Source organism: Sus scrofa, chromosome 6 (assembly GCF_000003025.6).
Source record: "Sus scrofa isolate TJ Tabasco breed Duroc chromosome 6, Sscrofa11.1, whole genome shotgun sequence".
Taxonomy (NCBI): domain Eukaryota; kingdom Metazoa; phylum Chordata; class Mammalia; order Artiodactyla; family Suidae; genus Sus; species Sus scrofa.
The window spans coordinates 142,586,308-142,605,636 of record NC_010448.4 but is presented as its reverse complement, the minus strand read 5'-3'; the positions used below and the strand labels follow the sequence as shown (position 1 = coordinate 142,605,636).

General features: G+C 37.4%; 1 protein-coding gene across 1 annotated transcript in view; it reads right to left on the bottom strand.

Annotated features, from left to right (window-relative positions):
* ANKRD13C (ankyrin repeat domain 13C) overlaps positions 1-19,329 on the bottom strand; it is a 99,710-nt gene that overhangs the window by 10,263 nt on the left and 70,118 nt on the right. Inside the window, exons 10-12 of the mRNA XM_003127927.5 lie at positions 8,793-8,872; positions 7,092-7,190; positions 3,191-3,291 (exon numbers count right to left, since the gene is read on the bottom strand). Of these exons, the coding sequence (XP_003127975.1) occupies positions 3,191-3,291; positions 7,092-7,190; positions 8,793-8,872 (280 nt within the window). The remainder of the gene's footprint in view (positions 1-3,190; positions 3,292-7,091; positions 7,191-8,792; positions 8,873-19,329) is intronic.

The following is a 19,329-nucleotide window of genomic DNA, read 5'->3' as shown; positions in this document are numbered from 1 at the left end:
TATACTAAGACCTAAGTCCACTGTTTCATTTTTTGTTTGTTGTCTCTCCTTTTATTTTTCTTGCCTTCCTGTAGGTTACAAGACTACTTTTTAGAATTTCATCTTTTTTTTTTTTTTTTGCCTTTTGTCATTTTAGGGCTGCACCCGCGGCATATGAAGTTCCCAGGCTAGGGGTCAAATCAGAGCTGCAACCGCTGGCCTAAACCACTGCCACAGTAAGGCAGGATTCAATCTGTGTCTGCAACCTACACCACAGCTCAAGGCAATGCCAGATTCTTAACCCACTGAGCAAGGCCAGGGATCAAACCCAGGCCAGGGATTAAACCTGCATCCTCATGGAAACTAGTGGGATTGTTACCTGCTGAGCCATAACAGGAACTCCCTATTTATAGTGTTTTTGAGTATATCTCTTTGTACACCTTCTTTAGCAGTTGCTTTAGGTATATATCATATATAACTAACTTATCACAGATTCCTGGTGTCATTTTAATAATTCAAGTGAAGTAGAAAAACTTTGCCTCCCTTTATCATCATCTTCCCCCATTTATAATATAATATTAGGTAAACAGAAAAAATGAAGAGCTAAAAGTAAATTTTCAAGCAGCTTGAATATTAAAAGATTAAAGGCAAGTGTTGGATAGGGTGGACCTAAAAGGATTATTTTATTAGGTTTATTCAATTTTAAAAGGAGAAAGACCTGAACAAAGCCTAATAGCTAAGAGGAAAAAGGTGGTACAGAAGGAGTTGGAAGGTAAAGGACAAATATGGGGAGAATGATAGAGTAAATGTTTTAATGAAGTGAGGAGAAAAATAGATCCACAGTACAAATAGATTATTCAAGCTAAAAAAAGTGTCACCACTTTCACTGAGATAGGAAAATTAGAGGAAAAGATAAGACTTGGGGCAAATACATGTGTATAAGGGGTGGGAGTAATGAGGGAGGTCTCCTTTCTGATGGCCTTTCTTTGTAACCAAGGAAACAAAAATCATCTGCCTAGACTGTGGGAGGAAGGAGTGGTTGGGGTGGTGAGGTGGTGATGGGTGAAAGAGGCTTAAATTTAGCCTTTGAAAGCACAATGAGAGAAATAGCAAATCAGAGAAAAGATGATTCATAATCAGCATTTAAGCTGTGGCTGATTTTGAAAACAAGTAATTGTATTAACAATTTCTAAATTTTTCCCCTCAATTGTAACTTCTACCCTAAATATAGAAACAGAAATGATGGAAGATTAAACTGACCTAGGACTCGAGTTTTATAGGGTCACTTCAAAAGGAGGATGAAGAAACAAGACAGATTGGTAAGCAAACCCCCAATAAGTATACAAGCAAAAAACTACAAATCCCTTGTTAAGCATATGCTCTACATCAAAAGATATGTGTAAAAAAAGTCTTGTAGACTTTTTTTCCTTTCCATATACTCAAAGTATTTCTTCTGCATTGTTTTGTCAGGTTTGATTTGGATGTGGGACTTTAAAAATGTGATATTAGAGTTCTGTGATGGCCTAGTGGTTGGGGATTCAGCATTGTCACTGCTATGGTTCAGGTTCCATCCCTGGCCTAGGAACTTCTGAATGCTGTAGATGCAGACAAAACAATAATAATAATAATTTAAAATTTTTTACTTATAAAGAAATTCTTAAAATGTGGATACTGTAGTAATTTCTTATATTTAATCTCTGCCCTTTATTCTAGTTTATCACTGTGTCTCTTAAACACAGTACATAGAAGAGAGTCAATGCTTGAACTATTTTCTGTCTACACATAACTGCAGTGGGATTTTAAGCCTCTGAGGATATGCTCCTGTGAAGATCACTATTCAGAATCCAAACACTCAGCTCTTGTTTGCTGTAGTTTTCTAACCATTTCTGCCTAGAATCTTATTACTAGTTTATTCAAGTAGACATTGGGTTCCCAGTGCTTTTTCATCTCAAAGATAATCTAGAATGACATATTGAGAACATGTTTTAAAATCCATTTTAATCCACAAAATGTTTTCCAACATTTGGAAAGTTGAGAAGATTGGGTTTAATTTTTAGCAACAAAAGCATTTTGGCCTAATTATTCTGAGACGCAGTTTCAGTAATATTGAGTGTAACAAGCAAAAGATATATCTGAGGAATTACATATAAAGGTTATATTTACTATCTAATACCCCTGCACCTCACCCAGAATGTAAACACCAAAAGGACAGAGATTTTTGTTGTCCCTCATCCCTAAAAAAGAGTCTAGTAAACAGCAAGCACTGATTAAATATTTGGTGGTTGGATTGATGTATGGTATTGAAGGCCATCCTTAAATTAATGCTATATCTAAGCCTCAACTTTTTTCTTTTTTTTTTTTTTTTGGTCATTTTCTTTTAGGGCTACACCCATGGCATATGGAGGTTCCCAGGCTAGGGGTCTAATTGGAGCTGTAGCCGCCGGCCTACGCCAGAGCCACAGCAACGTGGGGTCCAAGCCACATCTGCAACCTACACCATAGCTCGCTGCAACACCAGATCCTTAACCCACTGAGCAAGGCCAGGGATCAAAACCACGTTCTCATGGATACTAGTCAGGTTCGTTAACTGCTGAGCCACGCCTCAACTTCTAAAAGACCTTTAAAACAGTGTCTTGTTCCCAATTTTCTGATACAGTTAGAAAGATAAATATGTACAAAAATAAGAGTTTACTGTCTTGAAAGATTATTGTTTAAAATGAAATTAAGTTTAAACACTTAAGACTAAAAAATAAGTAAAAAAAAAACATAAAATAAAAATTTTTTTAATTAAAAAAGACTGAAAAATAAAATGTAGTAAGTATGACTTTAAACCAGAATAATGACTGCTGATTCCAGAAACATCCCCGTTATTTAGAAACTCAGAGTCTGCTGAAAATTTGGGCTAAAATCCAATCTTCCTATTTCACATGAAAACATTATTAGAGAGCATCCTAAGTTCACCCACACCCTCTTGAATGAAATATTTGTATATCGCATATATTTGATTTAAACCAAGTAGAATTAGAATTTTCATAAGGTACTTTATATATTTGACAAAATATGAATATCAATGCATGCTATTATATAAAAACTGTATAAAAATAAAAACCATGAAATCCATTTTCCTTCAACGCATATTTCTTATTAAATGTTAATAAACAGCTCCATATTTCTAATAGACACTGAACTTACATGTACATTTTTCTCTTACCTAGTTTTACAGGAAAGCCTGGAGGAAGTTTCATCTGAACAAATTCTCTAAGCTTATTAAAGTGCTTGAAGGGAGCTATGACTTCCAAAACATTCAATAATCTGAAAAAGGGAAGGAGAAAAATAATTTTTAAATTGATTTCATTGTCTCTTATGCTATTTTAAAACTACATGCTTCACACTTACACAATATTATTGACTTTCAAATATTAACTATGAGGAAATGACACCTTCTACGGCCTGATTTTTTTTATTATTCTTTTTACTGTGGCAAAGTTATAACTTCAAAAGTTTATTGTACAACAGTAATTTCCACAGTTGTTTGATTTTTTTTTTTTTTTTTTTTGTCGTTTTGGGGCTGCTCCTGCAGCATATGGAGGTTCTCAGGCTAGGAGTCCAATCAGAGCTATAGCTTCCAGCCTATGCCAGAGCCACAGCAATGTAGGATCCGAGCCATGTGTGCAACCTATGACCTACACCACAGCTCATGGCAATGCTGGATCCTTAACCCGCTGAGCAAGGCCAGGGATCAAACCCATGTCCTCATGGATGATAGTTGGGTTCATTAACCGCTGAGCCATAACAGGAACTGCCAATTGTTTGATTTTAGATCTATATTTCAGTAGATTCAAGCCTTACAATGGTATTTTTCCTGAAGTCTACATATTCCTGAGTTCTTTAGTCTCACTGTTTAGATGCCTGAATTTCACTGGCAATTTTTTGAGTATGAAAGGCACTTATGTGCTTAGTATTCCTCAATTTCTTATAGATCTGATAAATGAATGTTTGCAAAATGAAGGGAAATCTGAGTGGCATAAAATTTCAGTTTCTGGGGTTCCCTTCGTGGCTCAGTGGTTAACAAATCTGACTAGGATCCATGAGGATCTGGGTTTGATCCCTGGCCTCACTCAGTGGGTGCGGGATCCAGTGTTGCCATGAGCTGTGGTGTAGGTTGCAGAGGTGGCTTGGATCTGGGGTTGCTTTGGCTGGGGCGTAGGCAGGCAGCAACAGCTCCAATTTGACTCCTTGCCTGGGAATTTCCAGGAGCTGTGGGTGCGGACCTAAAAAAGAAAAAGAAAAAAAAAAAAAAAACAATTCAGTTTATACTCTTTCCCTCAACTACAATTTCTCAAGATTTCCTAGCATTCAGTATTACACTAGTCATTATACTATAATTTCTCCTTTCTTCTTTTGGTTGGATGAATCTCATTTTCAAGAATTAACTATTTTTCTTTCAAAAAGGACTCTTGTCTGCTATATTTACTGAATTCTTCTGTGTCCTTTTCAACTGATATGTAAGGGACGTTTTATCTAGATATATTATCAGATCACACCTTCTTTGCCTCAGAATGTCCTGATGGATTTCCCATCGTGGCTCAACTGAAACAATCTGACTAGAATCAACGAGGACACAGGTTCGATCTCTGGCCTCGCTCAGTGGGTTAAGGATCCAGCATTGCCATGAGCTTCGGTGTAGATCACAGATGCAGCTGGGATCTGGCATTGCTGTGAGTGTGGCATAGGCTAGCGGCTACAGCTCCAATTCAATCCCTAGCCTGGGAGCCTCCATATGCCACAGATGTGGCCCTAAAAATTAAAAAAAAAAAAATTCTGGAAATATGCAAAGGTCACTATAACCCAGCCTGATTAACAAAGATATTGATCAAAATAACATCATTTAAAAAAAAACGAAATGTCATAATGTGAAAAAAATGTAAGGCCAGGCTTACATTTTACCCCTTTTCTGCCTGAATGCCTTTAGAGTTCCCTATTAACAACTGAAACCCAATAATTTAATAAAGATAATCACTGTTATTTTCCCTATCAATTTTTTCTTTCATCAGATTCACTATAAGCTTGAGTTCCCATTGCGGCGCAGTGGTTAACGAATCCAACTAGGAACCATGAGGTTGAGGGTTCGATCCCTGGCCTTGCTCAGTGGGTTAAGGATCCAGCGTTGCCGTGAGCTGTGGTGTAGGTCGCAGACGCAGCTCGGATCCCACATTGCTGTGCCTCTGGCCTAGGCTGGCAGCTACCGCTCCCATTAGACCCCTAGCCTGGGAACCTCCATGTGCCGTGGGAGCGGCCCTAGAAAAGGCAAAAGACAAAAAAAAAAAAAAAAAAAAAAAAAAGATTCACTATAAGCTATCAAAATTTAATTTTTGGCTACATCTATTCTGTTCATTGTTGTTTCTAATGTATTTGTTTCATGTCACTGCTATTTAGTGCTTATTTCCTTAGCTTTACAATTTCCGTTCCATTCTCTTGTATTAACATCTCAGAGTGATCTAGTTTACCAATTTCACGTTCTTTTTATGGTTTTCTATAGTATTTACAAAGAATCTTCTTCTGTTCTTTGACTGAGTTCTTTGACTTTTACATTCTTTGTTCCTTATTTTACTTTTTTCAAAGGAATGGTTACAATTTCCACATTTTATAAATTCTAAGATACTCATTTTTTTTAACATACTAACATCCTCTGAAATTGTGATAACTCCTAAAATTGACAGCATCTTATAATTTGCCAGTTTTTGTCTTCATTAGAATATATGTAAAATATAATATATAAATACAATATATACATACATATATATACATATATATATATATATATATATATATATATAAAGTCATATCTTGGAGTCATTTGGGACCAAGATATGATAAATTAGGCACATAGATTTGTATGTATGGCTAACTCCCTTCCCACATCTTCTGAGAACTGTTTATCTATTTCCCTCTACAATCAATAGCTTAAGGACTGTATACTGAATTCTGTCAACTCTTCTAAAGCTTGGCTCTTGGAGAGTATGTAATGTGAACAGAATCTGTAGAAAAATAAGGGTCCTGCTCTCTTCCATGAGAATTTTTCTTATTGTATTAGGCCAGACTGGACGTAGAAGGATCTAGGAAGGAAAGCCTAGAGCTTCAATTCTTTTCCTACTTTAGTGAGAAGCATGAAGTTAACAGTTCAGAATTGGCTCTAACTAACCACCTCCCATTCCACCCATCCCTCCAAATTGATTTTTTTTTTTAATGAGCATCTTATGTATACATGTTTAAAAGGATATATTCAAGATGGTCACTGGAGTATTGTTTATAATGGTGACAAACTACAAATAATTAAATGTTTATCAGTTGGGGAGATGATAAAATAAGTAACAGTACATCAATGCTACAAAATACCAAGGAAAGAAGAAAAAGATAGATAATGTAATTATTGTAAGAACTCCAAGATACACCTTTAAAAGAAAAAAAAAAAAGGAACAGAACAAAATGTAGACTATTCCCCCATTTTTTTTTTTTAGGGCTACACCTGTGGCATATGGAGGTTCCCAGGCTAGGGGTCAAATCGGAGCTGCAGCTGCCAGCCTACACCATAGCCATAGCCATGCCAGTCAGATCCGAGCTATATCTGCAACCTATACCACAGCTCAAGGTAACACCGGATCCTTAACCCACAGAGTGGGGCCAAGTATCGAACCCACATCCTCATGGATACTGGTCAGGTTTGTTACCACTGAGCCAAGACAGGAACGCCTCTCTCTGTGCAAAAACACAGAGAAAAATCTAGATAAAAAATACACCAGTTATTTACCTGTTAACTGATTAGTGAGGTGAAAGAAAATTGCCATTTTTATTCAATAAACTTCTGTTAGATTTTTTTCACAGTAAACATGTATTCATGTATTATTTTTATGATATTTAAAAAAACTTCAAAAATTTATCTGGAAAAATGATTAAAATATTAATATTTTGTGAGTCAGAAAACTTCTAGAAAGAGCAATGGCTATTTGCTTTTACAGTTCAAAGGTTTCAAATGCACCATTCAGACAGAAATATTATTAGAGCCATTAGAATTTAATAGCTTCTTTCATAACTTGTATTAGTAATAAACTTACGATTCAATTCCCAAGGGAAATTCCTGGCTCATAGCTATTGTGGCTTTAAAAGTTTTCTTACTTTCTTTGCACACCAGTTCTCTACCCAGATGAGGAGCTCTAAAATAAGAAGAAAATAAAAATTAGGAAACTTTTTCCATATGCTATCCACTTCCTAAGAAGATCTGTCATCCTCCAATGATATTCATTAATATTTTTTCTTACTCTGAGCATAGAAATAAAATTATGCTAAAAGGAAATGAGACATGTATAATAAATGAGACAAGGGTTGCAAGAAAAATAGCAAAGTGTAAAAGTTCATAAAAAATTATCAAAACCCTGAACACTGAAAAATCACTATTTTTAGAAACAAAGCAAGTCACTAGAAAAAAATAAACTTTAAAAATTACATTGTAGGAGTTCCCGTCATGGCTCAGCAGTTAACGAATCTGACTAACAACTATGAGGGCACAGGTTCGATCCCTGGCTTTGCTCAGTGGGTTAAGGACCCGGTGTTGCCATGAGCTGTGGTGTAGGTCACAGACGCACTTGGATCCTGCATTGCTGTGACTGTAGTATAGGCCGGCAGCTGTAACTCCAATTTGACTCCTAGCCTGGGAACCTCCATACGCTGTGGGTGCCACCCTAAAAAGGGAAAAAAAAATATATCACATTGTATATCTTTAAAATCACTTATTCAATTTCAAACTCTTTCATTGTCAATATTTCTCAGCACTGATCAAAAAATGATGTAAAGAATAAAGAATTTTATATTCATTTTAGAATAAGATGTAACCATTTTAGAGAAGTTATAAAAGTATAACAATTAACCTTTCAACATCAAAAGAAAAAGATAACTTCTTCCTAAGCATGAAGGTGGGTAACATTTTATTCTCCACCAAAAGAATATTTTCTATAAAGGACTGTACTTTCTTTGACGTGAATGGCAAGAAAAAAAACTTGATTTATTTATTCATTCAAAATAAACTATTCATTCATCACTTTTTTATTCAATAAACATTAACTAGATACAAGCTACATGCTAGGTACTCTACTAAGTATTAGCAATACAACATTAAGCAAACATCTTGTGTAAGGATAGTAAGAAGTAATCTGGCATAGGCTGAAACAAAGGAATGATGACAGGAGATGAGCTTGGAAAGGTAAAAACGTAGATAAACAGTGAATGGCCTTGAACACCTTGCTAAAGACTCAGGATAATAACAGAATATAGAGCTCATCCTATAATGAAAAACTGAGATAAGCAACTACATTGGGACGTTCCTCATATTTCCCTAGAAGAGTGTTCTGTAGGTTTTTTTGTTGTATATAAACTGGCAAGAGTAATGTAAAAAGAAGGATCTACAACTTATTCAAAGAGAGAATGTAAGTGGGGCTACTTCTCCCTCATCATGTTCCACCCATATTTTAAGAAGTAAAAGATCTGCTTCAGACAAAACTCTATTAATAATTCTCTGTAAAATAAATTTTACACCTAAATATTTACATATGAATGTTTTTACAATTGCTTTTTTTCTAAAAAGCAAAGAGTAGGAGTTCCCTTGTGGCTCAGCAGGTTTAGGATCTAGTGTTGTCACTGCAATGGCTTGGGTAGCTGCTGTGGTTTAGCTTCCCTGGCCCAGGAACTTCCAAATGCCACAAGCATGGGCAAAAATAAATGAAATAAAGTAAATTTTAAATCATAAACAGAACAATACTTACTTTCCATTTTCAGCAGATATATATTCTTCCCATGTAATAGTGTTCTGTGGAGGCGGGGTAAGGGACTGTCTTCGACTCGGCTGCCAAAAAATAAGAAAGAAAGAGGGAGGAGCAAGAAGAAAAAAAAAAGAGACAGAGACCAAGAGGATGGGGAAAAGAAAATATTTTTTAAAATATAAATTGAAACATACAATAAACTACAATCTACTTAATCTCTTCAATACAGTTCTTCAAGAGGTTACTTCTGAGATAGTTCCATGGTGATTTAAGCCCCATCAGTAACATTTACTATCATTTTTTAATCTCAAAAAAAATAAAATCCATTCGTTCAATATTTTAATCACCTTAAATGTCCCTGGTTTTATGCTAGGTGAACATGGGAACTAAAAAGAAGTATAAAACTAACCCTGATTTCAAGGAGTTTACAATTCAGAGTTGGAACGAAAAAACACATATAAACATGGATAGTTAATCAGGAATACAAAATATTAAATGATTAAAGACCAAATGAGTTTTTAAAAAACTGAGTAGTATAGGAGTTCAGAAAAGAGAACTAAAGAATATTTTGGACAGGGAGAATTGCAAAAACACTAGACTGAGGAGTTCCTGTCGTGGCTCAGTGTTTAATGAATCCAACTAGGAACCATGAGTTTGCAGGTTCAATCCCTGGCCTTGCTCAGCAGGTTAAGGATCCGGCGTTGCCATGAGCTGTGGTGTAGGTTGCAGATGAGGCTCAGATCCCACGTTGCTGTGGCTATGGCATAGGCCAGCGGCTGCAGCTCTGATTTGACCCCTAGCCTGGGAACCTCCATATGCCACGGGAGAGTGGCCCAAGAAATGGCAAAAAGACAAAAAAACAAACAAACAAACAAACAAAAAACCCACTAGACTGATTTGAACTAAGGAGGGATATTCAAAAGGGAGACCATCAACACTGGTAAAGGTCAAGTCAGATTTTAAAACTTACACCTTTTCTTCATTAACTAAGAATCTGGATCACTACAGGATGAACTGGCAATAAAGAACTAAGGGAGTGGCATTAGAAGTCAAAACAAAAAGCTGGAGTTCCCGTCGTGGCGCAGTGGTTAACGAATCCGACTAGGAACCATGAGGTTGCGGGTTCGGTCCCTGCCCTTGCTCAGTGGGTTAACGATCCGGCGTTGCCGTGAGCTGTGGTGCAGGTTGCAGACGTGGCTCGGATCCAGCGTTGCTGTGGCTCTGGCGTAGGCCAGTGGCTACAGCTCCGATTGGACCCCTAGCCTGGGAACCTCCATATGCCTCGGGAGCGGCCCAAGAAATAGCAACAACAACAACAACAAAAGACAAAAAGACAAAAGACAAAAAAAAAAAAGCTAACAAGACAAACTGTAGAGCAAAAGGGCAATAAATGAAAGACTGATATAAATAAGATATAAAATAGTATCACTGGGAGAAGGTCCCATTCAGAGAAGTACAGTTTGGGACATAATGAGTTTAAGATGTTAATAGGCAGCATATTAAGTTTGTTAATATCAAAGATGCTGAAAACACAAAAGTGAATTGGCTCAATATATGCCCAGGAGTGGGACTGCTGGATCATATGGTATCAAGTTTTCTGAGGAAGCTCCATTCTCTTATCCATAGTGGTTATACCAATTTACATTCCCACCAATGGTGTAGAAGGGTACCCTTTTCTCCACACCCTCTCCAGCATTTGTTATTTGTAGACTTATTAACGATGGCCATTCTGACCAGTGTGAGGTGATAACTCATTGTAGCTTTGATTTGCATTTCTCTAATAATTAGTGATGCTGCACATTTTTTTCATGTGCCTGCCAGCCATCCATATGTCTTCTTTGGAGAAATGTCTATTGATGTCTTCTGCCCATTTTTCAATTGAGTTGTTTGTTTTTTTGGTGTTGAGTTGTATGAGTTCATAAACAGCACTATTCACAATAGCCAAGATTTGGAAACAATCTAAATATCCATCAACAGATGAATGGATTAGGAAGATGTGGTACCTATACACAATAGAATACCACTCAGTCATAAAGAATGAAATAATGCCGTTCGCAGCAACATGGATGCAACTAGAGATTCTCATACTAAGTAAAGTAAGTCAGAAAGAGAAACACAAATAACTATATATCACTTATACAGGAAATGTAAAATATGGCATAATGAACCCACCTACAGAACAGAAAAAGACTCACAGACATAAAGAACAGACTAATGGTTGCCAAGGGGGATGGGGAGGGAGAGGGATGGACAGGGAGTTTGGGGTTAGTAGATGCAAGCTGTTACATTTAGAATGGATATGCAATGAGGTCCTACTGTATACCACAAGGAATTATATCCAATCTCTGGTGATAGAACATGATAGAAGATAATATGAGAAGAAGAATGTGTATGTTTAAATATCACAATACAAAGAAAGACATTATAGAAAAAGAAGCCTGGAAAAAAAGGCCATAAATTTTGTTGGTTAGAAACCATCGATGATCTCTGAGTAGCAGCAAAAGAATACAGGAAGAAAGGAAACTAACAGCTTTTGCGCATCAGGCAAAATGAAAGATGACAGGCTGCTGAGAAGCTTACAAAGAAACACAAAGAAAGTAGATAATTATAATCCAGGGAGTTGGGTGCCATGGTAGGGGGATCAGAAGGATGGCATATAAGCACAGAGAAGAGTTTCTCTGACCCAGACTGTGGTGGCCAAAAAGATGTGCCAGCAATGATGTTTCCTAATGGAGAAGTCTAAAAGAAAGAGAACAAAACAACTGGTTAAGGGAGACTGAGGAGAGCACAATGGTGAGGAAAGGTATGCTGTATTAGGGAACTACAAGTGTGGTGTGTTCAGTTGGTATACGTAGCATACATGAAGGGAATATAGCTAGACACGAGGGTAGGCGGGCAAGACACAGAAGAGAAAAGTAGTTCGAAAAGGTTTGTGCACTAAGTAGATTGTATTTTACACAGAAAGCAATAGACAAATATTGTGAGCAATATAATGTAGTTTTTAAAACAAATACTGGGAGTTCCCATTGTGGCGCAGCGGAAACGAATCCGACTAGGAACCATGAGGTTGCAGGTTCGATCCCTGGCCTCGCACAGTAGGTTATGGTTCTAGCATTGCCGTGAGCTGTGGTGTAATTTGCAGACATGGCTCGGATCCTGTGTTGCTATGGCTATGGCTGTGGCTGGCACCTTAGCTCTGATTTGACCCCTAGCCTGGGAACTTCCATATACAGCAAGTGCGGACCTAAAAAGAAAAAAAAAGAAAAAACGTTGGAGCCAGACTGATCAAATCCTGTCTTTACCAATTACTAGCTGACTTCGGACAAATTTTTCAACTTCCTTTGTCTCAGTTTAGTCAACTATATAACCTTACAGGGCCACTGCAAGGATAAAAATGGCTTGTTGGGCACAATATACTTAAAGCAATGCCCTACACATAGTAAATACTCTACATTTTAGTTACTGAGCATAGGCTTTACATAGTTCAACCTATTTCAGACAGATCATTCTGATAACAATGCATAAATTAAGAAGCTATCTCAGTAATTCAAATGGGAAATAATAAAGGTGGCCATTTCAAACTGGAGGATGAGAAATAGATTTAAAAGATCTTTAGGATTTTTGTGATCAATCACATGCAAAGGTAAGGAAAGCCAAGAAGTCCAAGGACAAATTTCAGGCTTCTGGCTTGGGTAATGGTAGCAGAAAATGGTGCTGCTACTCAAGGCAGAGAAGACAGGAAGAAGGAAAAAAATTTAACTAGATTTAAACATACTATATCTTAGATAGCTATGTTTATCCAAGTGGAGATAGGCAACAGCACTACAGACCTGGTGATCAGGAGTAAGGTCGGAAGTGAAGGTATATATTAGGTGAGAGTTACTAGTGTTTATGTGGTAACTGAAGCATCATGTACATATCTAACAATGAGACATTAGAGAATACTAGTTATCTATTCAATAAATATTCTCCTGTTCTTTGTTGTAAAGGAGCTTCCCTTCCAGTTCCCAGACACATGACTTCTTAAAGACTTACTAGCCATTTTTACAGCTAGCTAAGTGTTACCATGTAACTAAGTTCTAACCAATGGGATTTTAGCAGAGTGATGTATGCAATTTCTGATTGGGTTCTCAGAACAACCATACCCACTCCTTCCTAACTGCTATTAGGAACAATTTACTCCTAATAGCTAGAATACTAGACAGGTAATAAACCACCATATACCACGTAGACAAGGGCCAGATCCTAGAAATGGTAAGAAATAAAACCAAAAAGGCTAGGTCTGAGATTAACTCACAGAGCAAAGAAACCACGTAAACTCAGATTTTTTTACAAGAGAGAAAAACTCCTACCTTAGGTTACTGTTATTTTGGAATCTCTTATAATGAGCCAAACTTTCATCATAACCAATTCCAAATATGATACATAAAATAGGATATTACACACAGTAGTATGGCATGTGGCAATAGCTATCAGAAGGACAAGTGGGCTTAAAAGGTAGTTAGTGACTGTCAAATATTTTAACAAAACATTAGGTAGGACAGTGTCTTGTGATACTGCAGAAGGTAGACAGATATATGCTAAAAGAACCTGTAACAAACCTGTGTGCATGTAATAGAACCTGTGGAAATGACTGAAAACATTTACAACAGATGTTCCAATCCAGAACCACAGCAAAGACTAATCACACCTCCACTCAAGTACATCATGATCAATTTCTCTTTCAGAACACTGCTTAAAATTTGTCTATTCTTACTTCCACTAAATTTATTACCTGTATATATTTGGCTGTATTACACACACATATCCATTATAATATATATATATATATATATATATATATATATATATAAAATCGTAGTAAAGAGTCATTTTCCTGGCATAGTCAGATAATGTGGCGTGTCATATATTTTTTCCAGGTAATAAACTTCTCTAGGCAGTTTCTTCTATTTCCAATAGAAATCTTTCTAAACTATACATTAAACATTCCCCATCGTAGTAGAGACTGTACTGAAAATAATGATGAGTACTTTACCTCATCATTATGAATATCAGTTATTACATTTTAATAAGGTCCTTCTGGGTTTATGTTTACTCTAATTGATCCTTTTGTTATACACTGACACCTCTAGTTCACCCTTCAGTGTTCCCTCTATACTGTTCCCATAGCTACCATCTAATGAAACAGGAAGACATGAAGGCTGCTGTAGGAAATCAGATGGCTTTCTAATGTTATTTCTCCATGTCAATAAGCTCTGGAATGGAAATGACGTCAAATCTTTCCTACATAATTAAGTGTAAACATCTAATGTCTGTTTTCCTTAAAGTAGATAAGAAATAATTTTTATTTATTGCTAGATTTGTTATATTCTAATATTCTGTATGGCAAAAGCTTCTAGAAGTTTAAGACATTCATGTATTTTATATCTGTTATTGATTTTATATATTAAAAAAATACATAATCATTAATAGAGTTTAACTTGATATTCTGTATATATAGGCTGGCACACAACACTTTTATAGTGACAGCCTAAGGTGTAAATGGGGCACTGCTCCCTTCTCCAACAATAATTGGTTAGGACAAAGATGAAAAAAGCACCAAAAATACAGGAGTGAGTATCCCTGACTTAAGGATTTCTGAGCACTTATTTTTTTTTTTTTTTTTTTTTCCATTTCTTGGGCCGCTTCAGCGGCATATGGAGGTTCCCAGGCTAGGGGTCGAATCGGAGCTGTAGCCACCGGCCTACACCACAGCCACAGCAACGCGGGATCCGTGCCGCATCTGCGACCTACACCACAGCTCTCGGCAACACCAGATACTTAACCCACTGAGCAAGGGCAGGGAGTGAACCTGCAACCTCATGGTTCCTAGTCGGATTCGTTAACTACCACGCCACAACGGGAACTCCATGAGCACTTACATTTTACTATAAAAAATATTATAGGAGTTCTCTTGTGGCACAGTGGGTTAAGGCTCTGGCAACTGCAGTGGCTTGGGTTGCTGCTATGGCACAGGTTCAATTCTTGGCCTAGGAACTTCCAGATGCTGCAGGCATGGCCAAAAAATATTGTCAAAAATATATACTAAATATTTGAACTATGTCTGGAAAGGAAAGGGGAGAGAAAGAGTAAGCATGGCAAAACTAGTTAAATGAAAAATAATTTCCCCTAAATGGTACCAATAAGCTATCTCTAATAGGAATTTTAAAAAGTATTTGGCTGGAGGAAAAGAAAAAACTCAAAAGCTATTCATTTAGAATAAAAAAGATAAATTCATTCTGAAAAGGACTAGACATTTATTTCTAAGAACTGAAATTCCATTAAAATGTGGCTTTAAAACATAACATTTTCATGTCTTTTGAAAACAATCATAATAGTCATACATATTTTCTAGTTCTTGAAGTTTTCAATAATGCTCCAAAGCAAAAAACATATTTTTTAACTAGTATGTTCTAGACACATCGCTGAAAAAAAAAACTGCAATACTGATTTTTACTACATTTACAAATAGCAAGGTCCCCTCATTACTTTTACAATTTCAACTTCACAATATTTTGAAAGAATTGCTAAGACTTGTAACACATAAAGAAGAGACTATAACAAAAGCAGACAGGGAGCAGGAACTTAGAGCAAGAACAAGAAAAATTTAGGGTAAGAGGACCAAAAGCAAAACCCATCTTTGTTATAGCTTTGTGACTTTAGGTATATTAATTTCTTTAAATCTCTCCTTCAGACAAAATTGGGCAATGATAGTCATCTCATTAGTCATTATAATAATTAATAATTAAATGAGATAATATGTGAAAAAGCTAATTAACAGAATGCTCAGGAACTACTTCCTTTGATTTCTGATCAGAAGTTAAAAGTTGAATTATTGGAGTTCCCGTCATGGCACAGTGGAAACAAATCTGACTAGGAACCATGAAGTTGCGGGTTCAATACCTGGCCTCGCTCAGTGGGTTAAGGATCTGGCGTTGCCATGAGCTGCAGTGTAGGTCGAAGACGTGGCTCAGATCTGGTGTTGCTGTGGCTCTGGTGTAGGCCAGCAGCAACAACTTGGATTAGAACCCCTAGCCTGGGAACCTCCATATACCACAGGTGCGGCCCTAAAACGGCAAAAAAAAAAAAAAAAAAAAAAAAAGGTGAATTATTTAATTCATATTCTTTTGTTCTATTATGTAGGTATTTGGAATTAAACTATGCTTTAATTTTAATGTAAAAAATTATACTTGATTAAAATGTCATTTTAGGGAGACAGGATTAAGATGATGGAATAGAAGGACTGGACCTCAACTTCTCTCCTAAAAACAACAAAATTCACAACTAAAGACTGAGCAATCTCCACCTAAATGGAGCAGAAACTCACACCCTACTCCAGAAGAAAAAGAGGAGGCCACATCCACAGGTAGGAGGGGTGATTTCGTGATATAAACAACCCCATACCTCCCGGGTGGGAAGCTCCACAGACTGAAAACTAACTGGCTCACAGAGACTCACCTACAGGAGTGAGAGTTCTGAGCCCCACATCAAACCCTCACATGCTGGGATCTGGCACTGGGAGAAAGAGCCCCTGGAGCATCTGGCATTGAAGGCCAGTGGGGCTTGTGCACAGGAGCTCCACAGGACTGGGGGAAACCGAGACTCCATTCTTTTTTTTTTTTTTTCTTGGGCCGCTCCTGCGGCATATGGAGGTTCCCAGGCTAGAGGTCCAATCGGAGCTGTAGCCACCGGCCTACGCCAGGGCCACAGCAACTTGGATCCGAGCCGCGTCTGCAACCTACACGACAGCTCACGGCAACGCCAGATCCTTAACCCACTGAGCAAGGGCAGGGACCGAACCCGCAACCTCATGGTTCCTAGTCAGATTCGTTAACCACTGCGCCACGACAGGAACTCCAAGACTCCATTCTTAAAAGGCACACACAGACTTTCACGTGCACTAGGTCCCAGGGCACAGCGAGGTCTCCACAGGAATCTGGGTGCAGATTCCTGTGCACCCAGAACTGCAGATATGACTGCAGTTCTTGGAGGACATCCTGGGAAAACAGGGGTGAATGTGGCTTATTGTAAGGGAAGGACATTGAAGGCAAAGCTCTCGGGAATATTCAGCAGCTGCCTTTCTCTGGAGGTGGCCATTTTGGGAAAATCTGGCCCCACCCGTCAGTCAGTGCTGAGAAGCCCCAGGGCAAACAACAATCCAGGTGGGATCACAGCCCCACCCCTCAGTAAACAGGCTACCTAAAGAGCCTCAGGCACACAGCAGCCCCTAATCCCATCCAGAGACAAAGCCCCACCCACCAGAGGGATTAGAATCGGCTCTACTACCAGTGGGCAGGCATCAGCCCCTCCCATCAGGGAGCCTACAGCAAGCCCCCCATACTGACTTCAGCCACAAGGGGGGCAGACACCAGAAATAAGAGAGGCTACAGCTCTATTATCTATAAAAAGGTCACCACACCAAACACCTATAAAAATGAAAAGACAGAGAACTATAACTCAGATGAGGGAGAAAGGAAAAACCCCAGAAAATCAGCTAAGCAATGAGGAGATTCTCAGCCTCCAGGAAAAAGACTTTAGACTGTTGATGCTGAAGACGATGCAAGACATTGGAAATAAACTGGAGGCAAAGATGGATAACTTACAGGAAACACTAACCAATGAGATACAAGATATAAAGCTTAAACAAGAAGAGATGCAAAAGACAATAACTGAAATAAAAAACTCACTAGAAGCAGCTAACAGAAGAACACAGGAGTCAGAAGAATGAATAAGTAAGGTGGAGGACAGATTTGTGGGAATTACGGATGCAGAACAGAAAAGAGAAAAAAGATTGAAAAGAAATGAAGAGAGTCTCAGGGAACTCTGGGACAACATTAAATGCACCAACATCCGTATTATAGGGGTGCCAGAAGGAGAAGAGAGAGAGAAGGGCACAGAAAAATTATTCCAAGAGATAATAGCCAAACATTTCCCTAACATGGGAAAGGAACCACTCACTCAAACCCAGGAGGCACAACAAGTACCATATAAAATAAACCCAAAGAGGAACACACCAAGACACATAATAATCAAACTGACCAAAATTAAAGACAAAGAGAAAATCTTGAAAGCAGCTAGGGAAAAGAAACAAGTAACATACAAGGGAACCCCAATAAGGTTATCAGCAGATTTTTCAGCAGAAACTCTGCAGGCCAGAAGGGAGTGGCATGATATACTTAACGTGATGAAAGGAAAAAACCTCTAACCAAGAATACTCTACCCAGCAAGGCTCTCATTCAGATTTGAAGGAGAAATAAAAACCTTCTCAGATAAGCAAAAGCTGAGAGAATTCAGCAACACTAAACCAGCCTTACAACAAATACTAAAGGAACTTCTCTAGGCAGGAAAGAAAAGACAGCAACAGGAAACAAAAATTTCACAAATGACAAGGCTCACCAGTAAAGGTATATATACAGTAAAGATACAACATCATCCATGCACAATTATACCATCAAAATCAGAAATCATGAGAAGAGGTGGGTACAAATGCGGGACACTGGAGATGAACTTGCAATTAAGAGAACAACAACATAAAACACTCTCATATACATATAGACTCTTACATCAAAACTTCAGAATAACTGCAAACCAAAAATCTACAATTGATACACAAACAAGGAATCTCTGGAGAAGAAATATATCTCATAGTGAATAACTGCATAATCCACCATGAAGGGGGTCATTTGACATCATTCTTGGAATGCTGAAGTCTTAGATCTGATTCTGATTTCCTCTCCATCAAAGAAATTATGGTAATTATAATTAAATAATGCCACTGTACAATTAAATAATACGGTTCTGCAATTGTATTATTAATAACCATTTCTCTCCGTGGTACAATGTAAAGTCTATAATGCCTTGTTTATCACATCACCTAGAATGGTTTAATGCCTGTATTGAAGACTCAATGAGATGTAACAAATTGTGAGGACATATTTATATAGTTACACTGTTTTTTAACCAACTTATGCATTTTATATTTTACTTCTTTTCAGAGGGTATATTATTTTTGTTATGCTTACCAGTTAAGTTATTCTTTTTATTATGCTACATAAAATATTTAATGGTATATAAGGCTTTCTTCTTTATAAATTTTAGTTGCATAATATAACAATTTAATATAATGCTAATTTTTAAAGAAAAATTGAAATGTAATAAATAAAACTAAGTAGTAAAGATGAAGGCCATAAAATTGGGATAAAGTATAGAATAAATTTAAAAAAATAAAAATAAAAAATAAAATGTCATTTTAAAACCTCTTTAACAATTCAAGTGCATCAAAGTTACAATGTCTTCCCTAAAGGAAAGTAAATTTGAGTACTTGTCCTCAAAGTAGTCTGCTACAAAATTAAACAAAGGCAGCAATAAGTACCACCACAAAAAAAAAATCATTTCTGGGCTTCCCTTTGTGGCTCAGCAGTTAACAAATCCGACTAGGGAGGATGTGGGTTCAATCCCTGGCCTCACTCAGTGGATTAAGTATCCGGCACTTCCGTGAGCT